Below are 21755 nucleotides of genomic sequence, written 5' to 3'. Positions count from 1 at the left end.
TAGGAAAGGATTTTGTTTGTTTTCCTTAAGTTTGATTAAAAGCAAAGCCAGGCTAACTCCCCAAAATAAAGGCAAATGACTTGACAATTTAAAGAAATCCACACAGTTAGCCAATAGGCACATAAATAATATGGTATCTCTAGTAAATCAAAAAGTCTAAATCCAAGCGAAAGAGCCCAAATGTCCATCGACGGATGAATGGATAAAGAAGATGTGTTACTCGGCAATCAAAATGAATGAAATCTTGCCATTTGGAACTACGTGGATGGAACTAGAGGGTATTGTGCTAAGCGAAATTAGTTAGAGAAAGACAGATATCATATGACTTCACTCATATGAGGACTTTAAGATACAAAACAGATGAACATAAGGGAAGGGAAGCAAAAATTATATAAAACTGGGGGGGGTAGACAAAAGATATCAGACTCTTAAATATGGAGAACAAACAGAGGGTTACTGGAGGGGTTGTGGGAGGGGGGATGGGCTAAATGGGTAAGGGGCCCTAAGGAATCTACTCCTGAGGTCATTGTTGCACTACATGCTAACTAACTTGGATATTAATTAAAAAAATAAATTAAAAAAGAAAAATGTAAATGCAATGAGATACTTTATTTTGCCTCTTAAGTTAGCAAAGATGAAAAACAAAAAGGAAACTATTCAGTGTTTTGTGAGGGTTTGGGGAATATTGCTATTTCATATACTATTGGCAGAGGGCAATAGGGTAATTGAATAAAAATTCATAGAGGTAAATCTGGCAGTGTATCACAAAAGACTTTAAAATGTGCAAATCCTTTGAAATCTTGAGGACACTGTTCCATATTTTCTTACATCCACTAGTTGTTGATAATAAGTCTAATGTTGGGACACCTGGATGGCTCAGTTGGTTAAGCATCCAACTTGATTTTCAACTTGGGTCATAATCTCGCTGTTTGGGGGTTCAAGCCCCACATCAGGCTCTGCACTGATAGTGGAGCCTGCTTGGGATTCTTCCTCTCCCTCTTTCTCTGCCCCTCCCCTCCCAAAATAAATAAATAAGCTTCAGGGGGAAAAAAACGTAATGTTGATCTCACTGTTGTTTCATTTTCCCCCCCACTTCTGAAGCTTTTTCTTGTTAATAATGGTGTTTGAAATTTCACTAAGCTCTGTCTAGGTTGAGTTTTCTTTGTATTTGTCTTGCCAAGTGTTTGGTAGGCTGTTTCCACTTGGAGTTCGGAGCTCCTAGTCAAGATTAGCTCTTTCTGGCAAGCAGCCCCTAACCTGAGGCTATCATTCAGTTGCTTCATTAGAACAGATGGCGCCCCTATCTTCTATCACTCGCACAATTCCAAGGGATGGAGGAGCTCTGTGTCGTGAACTGGAGCAAAGACCCAGTGTGGTAACAGAAGATGCTCTCCCTGCCCCCCGTCACTCAGGAGATGACCAGGGCTTTAGGAGCTCAATGCCAGGAACTGAGGCAAAAGACCAAATATGTATTTCTTATCATATCACAATATCCCGCCTCACAGCCCGCTGCGTCATTGCTGCCTGGCCTCAGGCCCTTGGCCTTCGTGTGGCTATTGCAGAGCCTCTGCTGGCTTCTAGTCTCCCACCTGGTAGCTCTCCCTCCCTCGTGCTTCCTGGGCCCCCTTTTCTCTTTTCCATCAGATACTCATCATCCATGAATTCCTTGGTGTCGCCCTCTTGCTTTCCAGTGTAGTTAACCTCATTCTATCATTGCTTGCCATTTGTCATGGAAGAAACACATGCTCAGTCCAAGATCTTGAGATGGACTTGAGTATAAAAACTCTGTACAACCAGTAATTCCCCTTGTAGGAATTAATATTAAGGAAGGAATTAAGAATAAAGCTTTAACCCCAAGGAATTTCAAACACAGTAACATTTATTGTGAAAACAACCAAACTGGGGGGGACTGAATAAGTGGTGACACAGGGGCGCCCGGCTGGCTCAGTTGGTTGATCGTCCGACTCTTGATCTTGGGATCATGAGTTCAAGTCCCATGTTGGGCATAAAACTTCCTTAAAATAAATAAATAAATAAATAGATAGATAGATAGATAACACATCTACACGATGGCAGTCTAAGTGTGAAAACTACTATGGCAGAATATTTAATTGAATGGAAAAATGTCATTGACGTATTGTTACATAAACATTTCAGTTTACAAAATTATTTTAAAGTCTCATTTTTGTTAAAACACACACACACATATTCTTTTAGAAAAGGGTAGTGCTGCATGCTGGGATTCTGGTGACTTATTTTCTTTGTGGGTTTTTTCCACACACTCTTGGGGATTGTTTATGGCAACTGTCACATGTCATCCTTCACTTCCCTCCCCAAGGTGTGCTGGAAGATGGACCGTCCTCCAATGGCGTGCCCCGATCTACAGCCCCAGGTGGAATATCCAATCCGGAGAAGAAGATGAGCTGTGGGACCCAGTGCTCGAATCCCCAGAGCCTCACCTCAGGCCCTCTGACCCAGAAACAGAATGGCCTTCGTACCACGGAGGTAGGTGACAGCCACAGAACCCACGTGGGACTGGAGCCAGGGGAGAAGCTTGCTTCGGTACTGGGCTACGCACACCGAGATGGCACCCGGGGAAGAGGCAGGGACAGCAGTGGAAATTCTCCATGCCCCCCGTGTGGAGGTTGTTGCAAAGAAAATGGCAGGACCCCACCCCACCCCAACCCCTGCCTTGAGGTTTGCTATGTTTTTATGAATCAGGGGAAATGGGCCCTTGCTATCTGCACTCTGAAGGGGAAAACGTGTGTTTGTTTAAATACATCTTTGTTCAGGGATCTCCTTTTCACCGCGGCTCTCACCGTCCTGGCACCGGGGGCTGTGCTGGTTACCAGAACCAGGCTTCGGCTGCGTGGTTGCAGGGCTCAGGGCTGACCGGGAAGGAGAGAGAAGACCGGTGTGGTGGGAGGTGAGCCGGACGTTTTACGGCACACCCTTTCTCCGGGCAGGCGGTGGGAGCGTCCCCCAGGGGGGCTGTCATTGCAGAATGTGGCGGCAGCATCACCGTCAGACTACTAGTTTCTGGCTGTGGCACCCGGAGCCAGCGGGCATCCTTTGCATTCTTCCCTTTCACCCAGAGGTCTTGCTGGGACGCGCTCCTCCAGTTGGCCCTGCCTACTCCCCGGGGAAAGAATGCCCTTAAAAGGCCCCCCACAGCCTCCGGGGTGGGGGAGTGGGTTGGAGGAGGTGGGGGGCCTCCTCCCCTTCCTCCCTTCCTCCTCCACCCCTTCCTCATCCCCACGCCCCATCCTCTGCAGAGTCGCTGCTCACCTGATGCTGACTGTGCAAGCCCCACCTCCTCCCCCACGTCCCCTGTCAAAATGTACTGGTCCTGGGCCTCGGGCCAGTGGGGCCAGTGCCGCCTGTTTTCTGAGGCTGCAGCCCGTTCTCTATCAATAGAAGTCTTGCTCCCATGAGTGAGTTGCCTCTTTAACCCTTGGTTAGAAAACCCGTTGCAAATTCAGCTCTGATGCTCATTAACTAAGTGGCCTGGCAGGACCCACTTAATCTCTCAGAGTCTCAGGTTCCTTAGCCACACACCAGAAATCATTCCAAAATGAGAGAACAGCAGGGACTGCTCTTCGTAAACTGGGAAGTGCCATAAGGAAGGCAGCAAGGATCAGCAAGGGGTGCGTAGGGACACAGCACCGCAACCTGGTGAAATGGAACACCGGTGCTGGCTCTTCAGACACTGTAGAAAGACATGGGTGGGGGAGGTGGACTTGAGGTTGACCTTCCTGCGGTCCTATATCGCCTGCTTGGCCTGTGCATGAGCTGGCCTTCTAATAGCAATTTTTTTAAAGTTTATTTTGAGAGAGAGAGAGATGGCGCGTGCAAGTGTGAGGGGGCAGAAAGAGAGAGAGAGAGGAGAATCCCAAGCAGCCTCCACACTGTCAGCACAGAGCCCCACGTGAGGCTCAGATCTTGCGAACCGTGAACTCATGACCTGAGCTGAAATCAAGTCAGACGCTTAACCAACTGAGCCACCCAGGCGCCCTCTCTGAGCTGGCCTTCTCGAGACCTTATAACCATTGTCTCTCCCAAGGGTAGGCCCCACAGAACTGTGCTCAGAAGCTCAGTGACTACTCTAGTGCAGGCCTTGACTTTCACTCCCTGCCTTCCTCCCGACACATGTGCTGTCACCCTTTGAGTCCAGACGGGTCATGGTCGGCAGGGAGCAGCTTTGCCTGGTGTGTGGGGTCATCCACAAACACTTGGTTCCTGGCTCCATACTTCATCATCTTAAAATTGTGCTCTGCAATTTGCCAAGTGCTTTTGGGTCTGCTGGTGCCTTAAATTCTTCCAAGAGCATCTTAGAATAAGCGTCACCACTAATCCACAGAAAAGGAAACAGTTCATTTGACTTACGACATAGTTGCTAGAAGTGCTGGAGGTGGGTGCCAGGGACTTTAAATCGAAACAGGTGACTATTACAGAGATGGAGCATAGAGATGCTATTGAAGAAGAAGGTATCAGTCAGCTACGGCCACAGTAATGCTGCACTCCAAGCACACCAGTGTCCAGTAGCTTCAAACAACAATCTTTTTTTCCCCTCTTGCAGTCAGCTGCCACTTGAATGGCTAGGCCTCACTCCAGGCTCCAAGTGTAGCTTAATCTCTTCCATGTATATTATTTTGGGAATCAGGCCCAAAACACAGCAGCTCTCTGAGGTGTATCTTCTCATGACTATGGTAGAAAACCGAGAGGGCAAAACCAAACTTCTGGAACACTTTTCCTGTCTCTGCTCATATCATGCCACCTAATCTCCTATTGGCCCAGACAGGTCACATGGTTAAGCCCAACATCCATAGGGCAAGGAAGTATACATTGTCCCCAGGGGAGAGACAGCAAAGGATTGAGGGCAGTAATGCTATCTACCACACATAACAGTACATCAGGAAAACACCCATGTCGGTCCTAAGGGCAATGAGTTTTTTTCAGATGACACACCCAGGTACCATCATCCGTATGAAAGCATAGAACATTATCATTACCCCAGAAATCTCCCTCGCGCCCCTCACCATGGTGACTGGGATGTGCCAGTCACTGTCCACCCCTGCAACCTAACCACTCTTCTGACATCTGGCATTATAGACCAGTTTTATTTATGTTTTAGACTTTTATAAATGGAATCATATGGTACGTGCTCTTTTGGGTCTGCCTTCTTTTGCTCAGTACAATGCTAGTGAGTGTCATCTATGGTATTGTGAGTTGCAAAGATTTCTTCATTTTCATTGTTATGTCTATTTTGGTCTGTAAATGTGACCATTCTACTTGAAGGACATTAAAGTTGTTTCCGGTTTGGAGCTATTGTGAACAACACAGCTATTAACATTTTTGTGCCGGCCTTTTGATGGACATTCCTTTCTTTTTGGTATATACTTAGGAATAGAGTTGCTGGCTCATAAGATGGGGATATATTATACTTTTATAGATACTGACAACTAGTTTTCCAAAGTGGTTATACCATTTTGCATGCTAACCAGCAGTGGGTAAATTCCAGTTATGGAACATAAGAACTTAAAGCCATTAAGTTGTGCTCAGTCTTCCTTAGGCCTGTGATAACAACCTTGCAGGCAGGTATAGGATACTAAGCACTTTGTTATATTATCTCACTCAATCCTCACAATGGCTCTAAAATGTTGATATTATCTCCAGTTTACAGATGAGAAAAGAGACTCAGAAATAGCCAAGGGAAGCAGTCCCCACCACACACATACACACACACACACACACACACACACACACACACACACACACACGGTGGATTCCGCCCTGGGGGAGGGAGTGAGGACCTATACACACACCTGACCAGCACAAGTGGCACTCCCGGATAAGCCATCTGCGGGGCTTGTTTTCACAATGCAGTGAGCAATGGCTATGTTGTAACTACTTCCCAAGTAAGATCAGGGAGCAGACGGCTTCGGTTCTGCGTGTTAGGACAATTGCTGAGTGTATCAGTGGCCTCTGTGTCCCAAGACCTCACCAGCCACCAAACATCTCGAGTTCCTCGAAAGCCGTGGCAAAGCTTTTCTATCTACAGTGTGAGTTTACAAGACATGTTTACCTCTGGTTGAAGTTTCTGTCCGCAGAGATGTCTCATACCAACACAGCTCTCAGCTGTGAATCTGCTCAATGATAATCGTTTCTTCCTAAACCCTCTGTGCCCTTCGGCATTCTATCTCTTCCTAGCTGGTCTATACTCTGGGCTAAAGCTTCCTGCGTTTTCAGCATCCTACTCAGGCAGTATCCACTCGCCTCTTCCATCTTTCTCTACCCGCCCAGGATGACGTATTACCATTTCACGGCGTCCCCCTGTTTATCATCAGGCCACCTGGATAATGGACTTTGGGCACTCTTTAAAACTTTCTTTCTCCAGAGGAACCTGTGCATGAAGTGTGCATCTTTATGCACCTGCGTACTGCAGTGTCCCCATTCAGATTTACAAAACAGGTTTGAGTGTTAAAAGCAATCTTTGGTGGCCCTGGAAAATGTCAGTTCCTAAAAGCATTCTTTGAATTCGTTCTTGTAATGTTCTTCCACTGAGTTGCATCTATGTGCCAGGTGTTGTTCTTATGCCAAGGGTCCGGGAGTGGAAAAGGCACACATGCCCTTTACTCCAAAGTAGCTGCCAGTTTTAATGGGGTGAGGCTGGGGTGTCAGACAATATAAAATAAATGAACAACAGCTTTATCAATTTGAAATAGTGCTATTTATTTCAAGGAAATAAAAGACCACTAGGAGGGGAGGGCAACCCCTATGGTTCACACAGATGCCACCCAGAGGTTCAGATTGCTTCCCGAAGAGTGACGGGGACAGCGAGTGGTGCTAATTGCTGTGAGCAACAGCATCTCGTGTTCTGGGCCGCACTCCACTTCTGTCCCATCAAACAAGCCTTAGCTTCCTTATTTCAGTTCCTTCTGGCCCCTGTCTTGTGCCTGGTGTTAACAGGTGACAACTAGCAAAAAAGATGTGACAAAAACGATCTTTCGCGAATGAGAACAGTCTCCGTAGAGAGCACTTTCTCTTTCTCTACTGCACCTTGACTTCCCCCAGTCCCTTGGGGCCTTTGTGACACCTCAGCACCTTAGTAATCATTGACTGGGCCTCCTTCCCCCAGCTCCTTCCCTGAGCTCAGCAAGAACACCCGAGGAAGTTCTTAGCTGCTAATTGATTGTTCAGGAAGTCTGCGCTGCCTCCAAAGCTTTGCTCTTGAATGTGCCAATTTCTCAGGCTTAGGATCCCTCTTTTGCTCCCCCTGAACCACCTCTTCAAGTATTTGGCTAAGGTCGAAACATGTATGAGGATCTGCTCTGAGCAGATAAAGCGTGACTGTGTGGCTGGCCTCCCATTGAGCCTTCGAGTCTTCAGAAACTGAGTCATTTTGAGTTGCTTTATTGTTCTTGGTGAAGCGGCCACCAGACTGTGCTGAAGAACTTGGCTGATGTCTGGTTCTCAGCTAAGGAGCTCTCTCCTTCTGCTCCCCCTCCCCCCACACCCAGTGTCTGACTAGTGTCAAGGTTCCGTCCAGTCCAGGGACGATGGGTGAGGCCTCACAGAAATGGCCGTGGCCAGAGAGGAAGGCCTGATCCGGAAAGGAGGGTGGGACAAGCCCAGAATCTCTCCTGGGTGGTGGTAATATGAGATATAGGAGAAGAGTTTGGAAAGTAAATAGGAGTTTCTCTTAGGAAAACAAAAACATGTCATCAAAAGGAAGGCGGGGACAAAAGAAACCACTGAGGAAAACCAGAGAGGGAGACCTGTCAGAAGGCCACTTCGATGCACATTCTAGTTCGAGCCTGGGTAAAGGAGACAATTTAGCAGTAAAGGGATGTGGAGGGTGTGTGTGTGTGTGTGTGTGTAGTGACTTCCACTACCTCTATATATGCATCCATATACTGGCTGCTACCTTATATAGGTGAGGAATTACAAGACTGACTATTCATCTAAGGGTCTGTAGAGAAACCAATTCAATTAGAAGACCCTCTAATATATTCTTTAGTCCCTTGCCCCTGGGCCTGCTTCAGGGCTCTGCACCTAGTATGTGCTTCCTAAGTACATGTTGACTAGATGGGATTGGCTTAGTATTCACGAGGATTAGAAAGGTTTCCCACGGTACCACTCCTACCCAGCCCCCCTCCAGCACCCCCATCATGTGATTGATGACTGTTCTGTGGGGTCCTGTGCTTTCTCTCAAGCACCTATTGCTGCTTTCCTAGTGTGTGATCTACCTGAGGTTCAAGTCGGAAAGCAACACTCCATTTAGCACTCACTACCTGATGGATAAAATCCCCTAAGTGAGAACCTTGTGTGGGGCTGTGGTCTGCACAGGATTTGCTCCAGGCTTGGGGACTTCTGGAGAGTTTTTTGCCTGTGGGGTGATCTGACCCCCGCATTTGGAGGCTAGCATCCTGGCCCCCGGTGGAGTTGCTGAGATCAGTTGTTTCCTGATGGGAGCGCCTGTGTGGCTCAGTTGGTGAGCATCTGGCTTGGTTTCAGCTCAGGTCATGATCTCACAGTTTGTAAATTTGAGCCCCATGTTGAGCTCTGTGCTGACAGTGTGGAGCCTACTTAGGATCCTCTCTCTCTCTCTCTCTCTCTTTCTCTCTCTCTCTCTGTCTCTCAAGTATAAATAAACTTAAAAAACAGTTGCCTGATGACCTCAAATTAATGCCTTGAAGCAGCAGCAAATAAAATCCCAGAATTTCGGAACAGCTAGATGTTATTGTCTGTCTCCCTTTAATGGAGCTTGACTGAAAAGAAGAAAAATGTCTTGAGTAGCAGCTGACAAGGCTTGATCTTCAAACTTTTGGGAAGGAGAAGAGGGAGCTGATATTTTCAGAGTGTCTACAATGACCCTTACACACCACATAGGGCACCAACCTACCCCTCACCTAGGGGGAAGCAGCTGCATTTCCCTCTAGGGAAAACGGGCTCAGAACGGGTAGGTACTCGGCCAACATGGCACAGGAAGGAGTCATTTGTCTGTGTCGGATTTCAAACTCGGGTCTATCTGCCTCCAAACCCCATGCTCTCCATTCTCATCACCAAAAACAAAACGGTGGAGAATCCAGAATAATCTTTGGCAGAGCGGTGAAAGGCTGGATGTGGGACCCAAGACTGCCATCTTTAGTTCAACACACCCCCTATATTGACATTGGCCTTGGGCAACTTATGTTGCCTTAAGTGACTTCTGCTGCCTCATCAGGAAAGGGACCACAATGCTATTTCTGGCCGTCTCTCAGGGATGGCGCAAGAAATGATCAATTGTGAGCATAATGCAAACACTGTAGGAAAGTTCTAGGGCAGGGCAGTGCAAACAAGTGCTGTTCCCAGGAATTGTTTTCTCTTTCTTTCTGAAGGTTTCTTTTCATACTGTGTTCGTCAGGTTATTTATTGGGTGTCTATTCTGTGTTACGCACTAAATTGTATTCTGGGGATCCCATGGCGAACACGACAGATTGGGTCCCTATTTTCTTGAAGTTTATAATCTGATGAAGATATAGAAAATACACAAGTAGACCAGCAAATATGTAATGCAAGCCATGGTTGAAGGCCAGGAGGGGAGTAAAGAACACTGGGAGAGAGAATAGGAAGGCCCGCAGCTCATATATGCTTAGAAAAGCTCCGAAACGTTCCGTGAGAAATCATTAGCTGTGGTTACCCCTGGGGAAGGTGCAAACATGGCCAGAGTGTGGGAGCAGTGTTACTTTTCATTGTGCCCTTCTCTACTCTTTGAATTTCTTTTACCAGAATTATGTACATCTTTCATAAATAAAAAAAAATACACTTATACCGAAAAATTGCTGTCTGATAAATCATAATCTCCGTAAGCCTTGCTTCTCTTTATTGTGCGTGAGGAAATGTGGAGCGGTCCATATGATGCCGTGTTGGGGATAAATATACCTGTGGAGTCAAAGGAAAGTTGAGAGCACGTGTATTCCCATTTGAGGGGAAGATGAGAGAAGGCTGAGTGGACTCAGCCACACCCCCAAGTCCAGGCCTCCACGGGACAGCCACACAGCTCCCGCTGCCACGGGGAATGAGCTGCGTCATTGACCTCTAAGCCCCCAGAGAAACAGCCCATCTGGATGTGAGGCTGCTGGGAAGGCTTTGGTTACCCTTGAGAAATGGCAGCCAATAAATTACTTTTAATTAAAGAGGCAGTATCAGGAGGACTAAAATCCATGATCCACGGAGTTCTACACCTGCAGAAATTAAAATGAGGCAGAAGGAAGACCAGGAAAGCGGTAAAACTGAGTGAGAAATAAGAGGTGGCCCATTAACAAGAGTCGGTGGTGACAAAACTCACAAAACAAGGATTTTAGAAGTGGAGCAAGGACTGAATTAGCAGACAGCCACAGAAGAAGAAAGGTGCCAAATAGGTTTCTCTCTTCACTGCTCTGGGAGCCAGAAGATTTTTTTAAGCCAGTAATTGCAATTGGGACATGTTTTCTTAGTTAAATAAAGAGAGTGGGATGTTAAATAAGAAGGGTATGGCTGGCTGAGAACCACATCAGAGAGGAAAATATGTATAGTACAAAATGTCAGAGGTTCTTTTTTTAATGTTTGTTTATTTTTGAGAGAGACAGAGACAGAGAATGAGCAGGGGAGAGTCAGAGAGAAGGAGACACAGAATCTGAAGCAGGCTGCAGGCTCTGAGCCGTCAGCACAGAGCCCGACGCGGGGCTTAAACCCACGAACCATGAGATCATGACCTGAGCCGAAGTCTGGCACTTCACCGACTGAGCCAACCAGGTGCCCCTAAAGTGTCAGAGGTTCTGAGGAATAAAGGGGACAATTGTTCCACGTATCCATATAGCCCTTCTTTTGTAGGAGGGCAAAGCAGCTCCTCAGGGCTTCTAGAGAAAATAATCTGGCATTACAGTCCTCTGTCTCATCTTTTCTCCCTCTCCTCTGGGCTTGAAATCTGAGATTTCCGACTTGTAACTAGATTACAGCAACCACCGACCTCCTGAAGGTCTGTGCTGCCGTGAAAGGGGTGGGCGCCTTTCTGCTGATGCCTCTGGATTGAAAGCTTCTGTTTTATAAAACACTTCCAAGAGAATGCCCTGTGTTCTAATGTTTAATTTGGTAGAATTGATACAGTGTAACTGATTGAAAGGGGACTTGTTCATGGCGTAGAACCTGTACCCATCACTGGAGTCCAGAACTCCGGTGTCTTTTATGCACACCTTGCAGAGTTATCATCCTTGTTGTTTGGACATAGTAGTAGCAACAGCCAAAGTTTAGGTAGAAGAAGAAGGCTTTCCATTTAAATTTAGAATGTTCAACATCATCATTTTGCAAACAGAATTAATGTTACATCTAACTGGGGCAGCTGATGGTTCTGGTTTGCAGGGCCCCGAGCAGGCTCCCAGAATGTAGGACTTCCCGTTTTAAAATGGGTCAATTTAGGGGGACCTGGGTGGCTTAGTCGGTTAAGCGTCCGACTTTCGCTTAGGTCATGATCTCGCGGTTCGTGGGTTCGAGCCCCACGTCGGGCTCTGTGCTGACTGCCAGCTCGGAGCCTGGAGCCTGTTTCAGTCTGTGACTCCCTCTCTCTCTGACCCTCCCCTGCTCATGCTGTCTCTCTCTCTCTCTCTCTCTCTCTCCTAGAAATAAATAAAACATTTAAAAAATAAAATAAAGTAAAATAACATAAAATAAAATGGGTCAATTTGGGTCAACCCAGAAGAAGTTGGTTACTCTATTAATGCTAAGTGACATGCTTAATTCTCCCCAAAAGCCTCACAGAGAATCAGGTATTATCTCCTGATTTTTCAGGTAAGGGCACTGAGACTCAGAGGTTAAAGCAACATGTTTTGTGACAGCTAAGTGGTGACAAAGCCTTGCCCTAAGTCCAGGTCTGTCTGGCCCCAAAGCTTGCTCTCTGAACACCACCCATAGGGCAGGCTTCCTCGGACATACAGATTTAAGAAATTACAAAAGGAAGGGGCACCTGGGTGTCTCAGTCGGTTGAAGAGCCGACTTTGGCTCGGGATATGATCTCACGGTTTGTGGGTTCGAGTCCCACATTGGGCTCGCCGCTGTCAGCACAGAGCCCGCTTTGCAGATCCTGCTTTGGATCCTCTGTTCCCCGCCCCCCCCCCCCGCCCTTTCCTTGCTCTCTCTCAAAGATAAATAAACATTAAACAGAAAAGAAATTGCAAAAAGAAAAATAAGAAATTGCCCCATTGTGCTTGAGATTAAAACCATACATGTGCTCTGGCTGTTCTGGGAATGACTATTGTATAGCCTTTTACTCTCTACTTGAACAGGCTAGGAACTTAAGAATCATGCAACTATTAAATTTTTGCTTCTAGTTTTAAGCTTAGAAAAGCAGACTGAAATATAGAGCAGAGCATTTGCTGTGTATAATCTTTACTAACCTTTTGTGAATCTTGCCAGCAACTCTAAAGAAAAGCAGTTACGCCATTTGGAAAGTTTACGTTTCCATTCTGGAAAGCTCTCTTACTGCCCACCAGTTTGAGAGGAATGCTGCTGTCACCTTGGCTCATTTCAAATACAGCCTCTGTGTCTCTATTCCGCACCCTAGTCCTCAAAGCTTGTATGAAGTTACACCCGAAATGGAAATCTGAGGGCATCAGCCTCATAATTGCCACACTTTTCTTTAGGAAAAACCAAACTGGTGGTGGGACTTGATGAGTTCTCTGCTTTTAGGGAAAAATAAACCCATCCTAGTCAGTGCTAGCTCTGGCACCAGTTCTGGCTTGGAAGAGCTGAGTGTAAGACTGAATCCTTAAACAGCATTGACTTCTGGTTGGAAAAGGAAGGGGACATTGACAAGTGCAGTGTGCTCATTCATTCATTCATCCACTAATTCAACTAATTCAACTAAACCTAAAATGAGATCTTTCGCAGATCGTAATAGGCACTGGGAACATGAAGAGGAAAACAATGAAATCCTAGCTCATGAAATCAATGGGTAAGACTCAAATTGCATATCGTCAATATCATCCCTTAAATACCCCTCAAATCACTCAGTAAGTATACTTCGGTCAAATTCCCTAGAAGCAGAGCCTACGATGAGGATTCTTGTGCAAGCAATTGATTGAAAGAGGACTCTCAGGGCATCTGGGTGGCTCTGTGGTTAAGCGTCCAATTCTTGATTTCAGCTTAGGTCATGACCTCACGTTTCATGAGATGGAGCCCATGTTAGGCTCTGCACTGACAGCACGTAGCCTGCTTGGGATTCTCTCTCCCTCTCTGTCTACCCCTCCCCACCTCTCTCAAAATAAATAAACACCAAGAAAGAAAAAAAAGAATAATGTATATGGTACTAAAGGAAATGGAATGGGGCAGAGGGCCCAGTTCAGCAAATCTGTGAGCTCTGCTGAATCCCACAGAGAGTCTGATCCCACAGGGGCGCTGGAGCATGAAGACATCATGGATTGATATCCCCTTGAGGCAACAGGGCCAGCCTTTTGTATCCCCAACAATCAGACATTGGCTTTGGGCTATCTCCAGGAATTAGTGGTGACCTCTGTGGCATTTCTGAGCAAGGTTCCTCTGATCAGGACGGGGACAAGATGGCGGAGAAGTAGGGAGCTCCGTGCATTTCGTTTGCACCCATCTCTCGAACAGAGAAGGCCTAAAGTCATAGGACACTGAGCCACAGGAGTTTGGGAAGATAAAGAGACAGAATACACTGGGAAGGAAAAGCTACCTAAAGAAACAAGCCGAAGTACACATGGTGGAGATTCCCAAATACCACTACGAGTAGGGAAACAAAATAACCAAAGTCTCAACAAGAGACACCATTAAAAGAACACTTCCTGAATGGACAGGCCCTGGACACTCAAAGAGCCCGCCCTAATACAGCAGCACCTGCAGGGGCAGAGTGCATAACAAGCTTTTAAAATTAACAAAAGATAGAAAGTTAACCAAAATGATGAAACAGAAGAACTTTCCTCCAAAGAAATTCCAGGAAGAAATGTCAGCTAAAGAACTGCTAAAAAAAAGATATAAGCAACATAACTGAACAAGAATTTAGAACAATAGTCATAAAATTAATCGCTGGGCTTGGAAAAAAAGCATGGAAGACATCAGAGAAACTATTGCTACAAAGACTATGGAGCTTAAAAGTAGTTGTGAATTTAAAAAATGCCATAAATGAGATACATAATAAAATGGAGGTGTCCAATCGTGGATTGAAGAGGCAGAAAGGAGAATGAGTGATTTAGAAGACACAATTATAAAAAAGAGGAAGCTGAGAAAAAGAGAGATAAACTGATCCAGGAGAGTTCAAGAGCTCAGCGATACAATCAAATGGAACAATATCCATATCATAGGAATCCCAGAAGAGGAAGAGAGAGGGAAAGGTGCTGACAGAGTCCGGGAACAAATTATAGCAGAGAACTTCCCCAACCTGAGGAGGGAAGTAGACATTGAATGTCAGGAGGCACAGAGAACTCCCCTCAGACGTAACTTGAATCGATCTTCTGCATGACATATCATAGTGAAACTGGCAAAATATAAGGACAAAGAGAGANAGCAGGGGACTTTAATACTCCACTTACAGCAATGGATAGATCAACTAGACAGAAAATCACTAAAGAAACAATGGACCTGAATGACACATTGGACAAGATGGATCTGACAGATATGTTTAGAACTCTACATCCTGATGCCATGGAATTCACTTTCTTCTCAAGTGCGCATGGCACATTCTCCAAGATAGATCACATATTGGGACATAAAGCAGCCCTAAATAAATATAAAAGAATTAATATCATACCGTGCACACTTTCAGATCACAATGCTATGAAACTTGAAATCAGTCACAGGAAGAAGTCGGGAAAACCTTCCAAAAACATGGAGGTTAAAGAACACCCTACTAGGAAATACAAATCAAAACCATACTGAGATACCACCTCATGCCAGTCAGAGTGGCTAAANGCACTGGGTGTTATATGGAAACCAACTTGACAATAAACTATTTGTAAAAAAATAAAAATAAAAAATAAATAAAATTTAAAAATTAAAAAAATAAAAAAAAATAAAGTGATATCTTGGGCAGCTAAAAAAATAAAAAAGAACATCCTACTAAAGAACAAATGGGCCAATCAGGCAATTAGAGAAGAAATTTTAAAATATATGGAAACAAATGAAAATGAAAATACAACAATCCAAACTCTATGGGATGTGGCAAAGGTAGTCCTAAGAGGAAAGTACATTGCACTCCAGGCCTATTTAAAGAAATTAGAAAAAGCACAAGTACAAAATCTAACAGCTCACCTAAAGGAACTAGAAGGAGAGCAACAAGAGCACCCAAAACCCAGTAGGAGAAGAGAAATAATAAAAATCAGGGCAGAAATACACAATGTAGAATCCAAAAACACAGTTGAACAGATCAACGAAACCAAGAGTTGGTTTTTTGAAAAAATAAACAAAATTGACAAACCTCTAGCCAGGCTTCTCAAAAAGAAAAGAGAGAGCAGTCAAGTAGACAAAATCATGAGTGAAAAAGGACTTATTACAACCAAATCCTCAGAAATACAAGCAATTATCAGAGAATACTATGAAACTGGACAACTAGAAGAACAAACTAGACAACTTAGAAGAAATGGACAAATTCCTAAACACACACTCACTAAACACGGGAAGAGACAGAAAATCAGAACAGACCCATAACTAGTGAGGAAATCGAATCAGTTATCAAAAATCTCCCAACAAATAAGAATCCTTGGCCAGATGGCTTCCCTGGGGAATTCTACCAGGCATTTAAAACAGAATTAATACACATTCTTCTCAAGCTATTCCAAAAAATAGAAATAGAAGGAAAACTTCCGGACTCATTTTATGAAGCCAGCATCACTTTGATTCCCAAGCCAGACAGAGACCCAGCAAAAAAAGAGAACTACAGGCCAAGATCCTTGATGAATACAGATGCAAAAATCCTCCACAAGAAACTTGCAAATCGAATCCAACAGCACATAAAAAGAATTATCCACCATGAAAAAGTGGGATTCATTCCTGGGTTACAAGGCTCGTTCAATGTTTGAAAATCAGTCCAAGTGATGCATAACATTAACAAAAGAAAAGATTAAAACCGTATGATCCTGTCAATAGATGCAGAAAAAGCATTTGACAAGATACAGCATCCTTTCTTAATAAAGACCCTGGAAGAAAGTCGGGATAGAAGGAACTTACCTAAACACCATCAAAGCCATCTATGAGAAGCCTTCAGCTAACATCATCCTCAATGGGGAAAAACTGAGAGCTTTCCCCCTGAGACCAGGAACACGACAGGGATGTCCACTCTCACCACTGTTGTTTAACATAGTGCTGGAAGTCCTAGCATCAGCAGTCAGACAACAAAAGGAAATAAAAGCATCAGAAATGGCAAAGAAGTCAAACTTTCACTCTTCGCAGACGACATGATATTCTACATAGAAAACCTGACAGACTCCACCAGAAGCCTACTAGAACTGATACAAGAATTCAGCAATGTTGCAGGATACAAAATCAACATACAGAAATCGGTTGCATTTTTATACACCAATAATGAAGCAACAGAAAGAGAAATCAAGAAACTGATCCCATTCACAACTACACCAAAAAAACATAAAATACCTAGGAATAAGCCTAACCAAAGATGTAAAAGATCTGTATGATGAGAACTATAGAAAACTTATGAAGGAAATCGAGGAAGACACAAAGAAATGGAAAAATATTCCATGCTCATGGGTTGGAAGAATAAAGATTGTTAAAATGTCATTACTACCCAAAGCAATCTACACATTCAATGCAATCCCAATCAAAACTGCACCAGCTTTCTTCTCAAAACTAGAACAACTATCCTAAAATTCGTAAGGAACCACGGAAGACCCTGAATAGCCAAAGTAATATTAAAGAAGGAAATGAAAACGGGAGGCATCACCATCCCAGACTTTAGCCTTGACTACAAAGCTGTAATCATCAAGACAGTAGGGTATTGGCACAAAAACAGACACATAGACCAATGGAATAGAATAGAGAACTCAGAATTGGACCCACAAATGCATGGCCAACTAATCTTGACAAAGCGGGGGAGAGCATCCAATGGAAAGAAGACAGCCTCTTTAACAGATGGAGCTGGGAGAACTGGACAGCAACATGCAGAAGAATGAAACCAGATCACTTTCTCACACCATACACAAAAATAACTCCAAATGGATGAAGGACCTGAAGGTGAGAGAAAACCATCAAAACCCTAGAAGAGAAAGCAGGAAAAAACCTCCTTGACTTCAACTGCAGCACTTTCTTACTTGACACATCCCCAAAGGCAAGGGAATTAAGAGCAAAAGTGAACTACTGGGACCTCATCAAGGTAAAAAACTTCTGCACAGGAAAGGAAACAATCAATAAAACTAATATGCAACTGACGGAATGGAAAAAGATAGTTGCAAATGACATATCAGATAAAGGGCTAGTATCCAATATCTATAAGGAACTCATCAAACTCCACACCCAAAAACCAAATAATCCAGTGAAGAAATGGGCAGAAGACATGAACAGACACTTCTCCAGAGAGGACATCCAGATGGCCAACAGATACATGAAACAATGCTCAGCGTCCCTCATCATCAGGGAAATACAAATCAAAACCACACTGAGATACCACCTCACGCCACTCAAGAGTGGCTAAAATGAACAAATCAGGAGACTCTAGATGCTGGCAAGCATGTGGAGAAACAGGCACCCTCCTACACTGCTGGTGGGAATGTAAGCTGGTGCAGCCCCTCTGGGAAACAGTGTGGAGGTTCCTCAAAAAATTAACACTAGAACTCCCCTAGGACCCAGCAATAGCACGGCTAGGAATTTACCCACGGGATACAGGAGTGCAGCTGCATAGGGGCACATGTACCCCATGTTCATAGCAGCACTGTCAACAATAGCCAAATCATGGAAACAGCCTAAATGTCCATCACCTGACAAATGGATCAAGAATATGTGGATTATCTATACAACGGAATACTACATGGCAATGAGAAAGAATGAAACCTGGCCTTGTGTAGCAACATGGATGGAACTAGAGGGTGTTATGCTGAGTGAAATAAGTCAGGTAGAGAAGGACAGATACCATGTTTGCACGTATAGGTGAATTAGGAAGAAGTTAACTTAGGATGATGCGGGAGAAGAAGGGGAAAAATAGTTGGGGAGAGGAAGGGAGGCAAACCGTGAGAGACTCTTGAATGCTGAGAACAAACCGAGGGCTGATGGGGGTGGGAGAAAGGGAATGGGGGGTGATGGGCATGGAGGAGGGCACTTGTTGGGATGAGCACTGGGTGTTACATGTAAACCAATTTGACAATAAACTAAGGAAAATAAATAAATATAACAATTTTTAAAAAGGTGGCTCTGATCAGATGAGAGCAAGTCTTAAAAAATGGGTGCTACTGGGAGCAGTTAGCAGGCAACACTCACAGCATCTGGGGGATGGACGCACCAGGCGGAAAGAGTCTGCAGGGGGCGTCTCCAGCAGCTATTACAAGGGATTTATGCGACATGTTACAAACTACATATCATTTGTTAGTAAGTGAACCAGGCAATTAATTTTTCTCCAACGGTGCACTAGTCCATCATTTCTTTGGACGTGTTACAGACAAAGCTGTTGCTTGTATTCGTGGCGCCATATTGTGTTAAAAACAGGCATCCATCAACATCGACACCCAGCAGGGAGGTGCTCTCACCCCAGGAGATGCTTCTGCAGATCTGAGGCTGTGTTTTCCAGGAAGCAGACATTATACAGGATGCTCATGGGGAAATGCCTTGTCAACCCCTGCGGACGGGAGGGATGGAAGCAGGAGTGGGCAGAGGGACAGGTGAACCAGACACAGGCCTAGCAGTAGCCACAGCTGAGCCCGCCCCACCGGGAGCCCTGGAGCTAAGTGGCCGGTCAGGGATGGCCTGCTTTGCGCCAAAATGGCCAGGCCTTCATACCCCTGCATCGGGCCACCATGACCCGGGGTAAGGGGACTTTCTGTAGCTGAGGCACCCGAAGGGGACAAGTGGACATGATTTACTGATTGCACTCCTAGTAGCTAGGCAGCAGGTCTCCCAGGACTGGGGATGGGGCAGCACAGATCCACTGCGGAGGTGGAGACGACTCACAAGATCCCTCTCACCTCTATCCCTCCGCTCCCTTCAAGGGTACAGTTGAGCAAATTGGGCACAAAATCACTCCCCACTAGTTAACGTTAACTCTTGAGGTGGCGCACATAGCGTACAAGAGCCTACAGTTCAGTCGGCATTATAGTGTTAAATATGAATTCTGGAATTTGATCATTGGCTTATCTTCACTTAGAAGCAGATAATCTATCTTCCTTTTTACTTATTATACTTACCGAATCTTTTTTTTATTGTCAAGTTTATTTAGCAACCGGCATTATTCTGAGAACCCCAAAGCATGACCTTATTTAATCCTTACAATAATCTTGTGAGGTAGATACCGTTATTATCCGCCATTTTACAGGTGAGAAAACTGAGGGTTGAGTTAGAAGAAACTTGCTCAGGGGCACGTGAGTGGCTCAGTTGGTTAAGCATCTGACTCTTGGTTTTGGCTCAGGCCATGATCTCACGGCTTAGTGGGTTCGAACCCTGAATGGGCTCTATGGTGACAGTGCAAAGCCTGTTTGGGATTCTCTCTCTCTCTCCCTCTCTCTGCCCATTTTCCACTCACGCTCTCTCAAAAATAAGTAAATAAACTTAAAAAAAAAAAAGACTCTATGATGAAAAGGAAATATTTAAAAAAGAAAAAAGCTTGCTTATAGTGAAATTATCTAGTTATTATTTAACTACACGCCTGTCTGGCTCCAAAGCGCAACCCCTTCACTGCCATAGTAAAGCTGGCTGTGAAACCTCTCACATTACCCTTTGATGGACCTTCGATAATTAATGCATTCATTCAACAGGGTTTTACTGAACTTGCCAATATCCAGGCTCTGAGCTAGGTCAGCATTAGAGTTTCAACAGAGAAACCTTTGAAAAGGAGTATATGTGCATGTGTTCTTGTGGGTCATTCTTCTTGCCTGTGTGTGTGTGTGTGTGTGTGTGTGTGTGTGTGTGTGTGTGTGTAGCAATCTCAAGAGATTAATGCAAATTCAGATATTTTCCACTAACTCGATACACGGTGTTAACCTTTTTAACAGGCTAAAAGAGATGCCAAGCGAATGTCTGCAAAAGAAGTCACCATTAATGTTACAGACAGTATCCGGCAGGTGGACAGAAGTCGAAGAATCACGAAGAACTGTGTTAACTAGCAGAGCGTTCACCTGCAAGGGCAGACGGACATCTTCGGTGCCCTCCACACACTGGAGCCCATCGAGGGGTCTTGAGGAAGCGGCTGGCCCTTGCTGGAGGTGAACGCTGCTGAGTGCCTTGAGAGACTGTCCTACCTGGCAGCCAGCGGCCACCCGGGCTGCGGGGACCTTCTCGGCCTCCTGCTCACCCCAGAACTGTGCTGGCACAGGGCTCACATGTGGTAGATAGCTGCAAACGTGCAGTCACTTTGCCTCTTTGCAACTCCTGCAGCACGGTCTGATGTAAAAGTGGTGAGCGAAGCCGCAGGCAGGTTTGTGACACAGAGGCCAGTAGTCCGAGCGCAGTTCCTGGGTGAGCGATGCGCAGGTGGGCTCCGAGCCCCCCGGCCACGGCCGTGTGCGCTGTCACGGTCAGCCTGTCCATCCGTTCTTTCTTTCTGAATGCCACCGTCAGAAAGCTTACCGCGTTCACTTCAAAGCCGTCTTTCGCCCACCTGTAAACCCAGATCTAGGAGAAATCAAGGAACAGGGAAACCCGCTGTTACACTGGTTTCCTGAGCTCAGTACGAGACAGATTCAGATCCGGTTTCACACAAACTCACCCCCCGCCCCCAACACTCGCATCGTGTTTTGAGAGGTCTCTGTGATGCGGTCACACCCGTTTCTCCTCTGCCTTCAGTGTCCGCTCCCACCCCCGTACTGGTGTCCATGTCAGCCTCCGTACCACAACGTCGTGGTCACCGTGGTCCACTCATCCAACCAGGACGGCCCGCAGGGCTCAGCCACACACTGCGTTTTCAGAGCGTTCCAGTTCTCCCTGCCTGTGCTCTTGAGTGTTTCTTCTCTCCAGTTGGGTCATTTGCGATTGTTAATCAAAGCGTCGACACTGCTCACATGAGGGAGATAATCCAGAACACACTGGCGGCACATAGGGCTTCGCTTTGGTTCCTCCAATGCGGCGCGAGGACTATGACATTTGCTGTCGTGAAGGAATCGCTTTAGAAGGGCAGTGCCTAGTTGATGTGCGGTCACATTGACTGATGCGCACCGTGTGAGAAATCAGAGGCAGTAAAAACAAATATTTTGATAGATTAAAATGATCTAACACTTCTTTAAACACGTTCAGGTGGAAGTATCTTCCTCCAAAGTAATGTAGCATAATTTTAAAGGATTGTTAACATGCCTGGACTGGCAAAGGTAGGACTAAAGTTGTACCAAATGATACCAATAAACTCCATGTTTAGCAGAGATGGGCAGCCTGATGGTGTGTGTTTATATAATATGGTCCAGAGAATTGACATGTTGTAGGTTAACATTTAGAAACTTGGCCTCATTACCTGCCAATTTTGTTATTCCTCAAACACAAGCAAATAGTATTCCTCCCTCCCTCCCTTCCTTCCTTCCCTCCTTCCTTCCTCCTTCCCAGTCCTGCACCAGGCACCTTGCAGATGCTAAGAGATTTGAGTCTAG

At 45.3% G+C, this 21755-nt stretch overlaps 1 protein-coding gene across 1 annotated transcript in view; it reads left to right on the top strand.

Moving 5' to 3' along the window:
* The window catches only part of BAALC (BAALC binder of MAP3K1 and KLF4), a 75170-nt gene extending 53637 nt beyond the window's left edge, over positions 1–21533 (top strand). The window contains exons 2-3 of the mRNA XM_077748224.1: positions 2339–2505; positions 20175–21533. Coding sequence (XP_077604350.1) covers positions 2339–2505; positions 20175–20285 — 278 coding nt within the window. The 3' untranslated portion in view covers positions 20286–21533. The remainder of the gene's footprint in view (positions 1–2338; positions 2506–20174) is intronic.
* Positions 21534–21755: the final 222 nt, after the last annotated feature.

Source organism: Crocuta crocuta, unplaced genomic scaffold (assembly GCF_008692635.1).
Source record: "Crocuta crocuta isolate KB4526 unplaced genomic scaffold, BGI_CrCroc_1.0 scaffold39, whole genome shotgun sequence".
NCBI lineage: Eukaryota > Metazoa > Chordata > Mammalia > Carnivora > Hyaenidae > Crocuta > Crocuta crocuta.
This window is presented reverse-complemented; position numbering and strand designations above follow the sequence as displayed.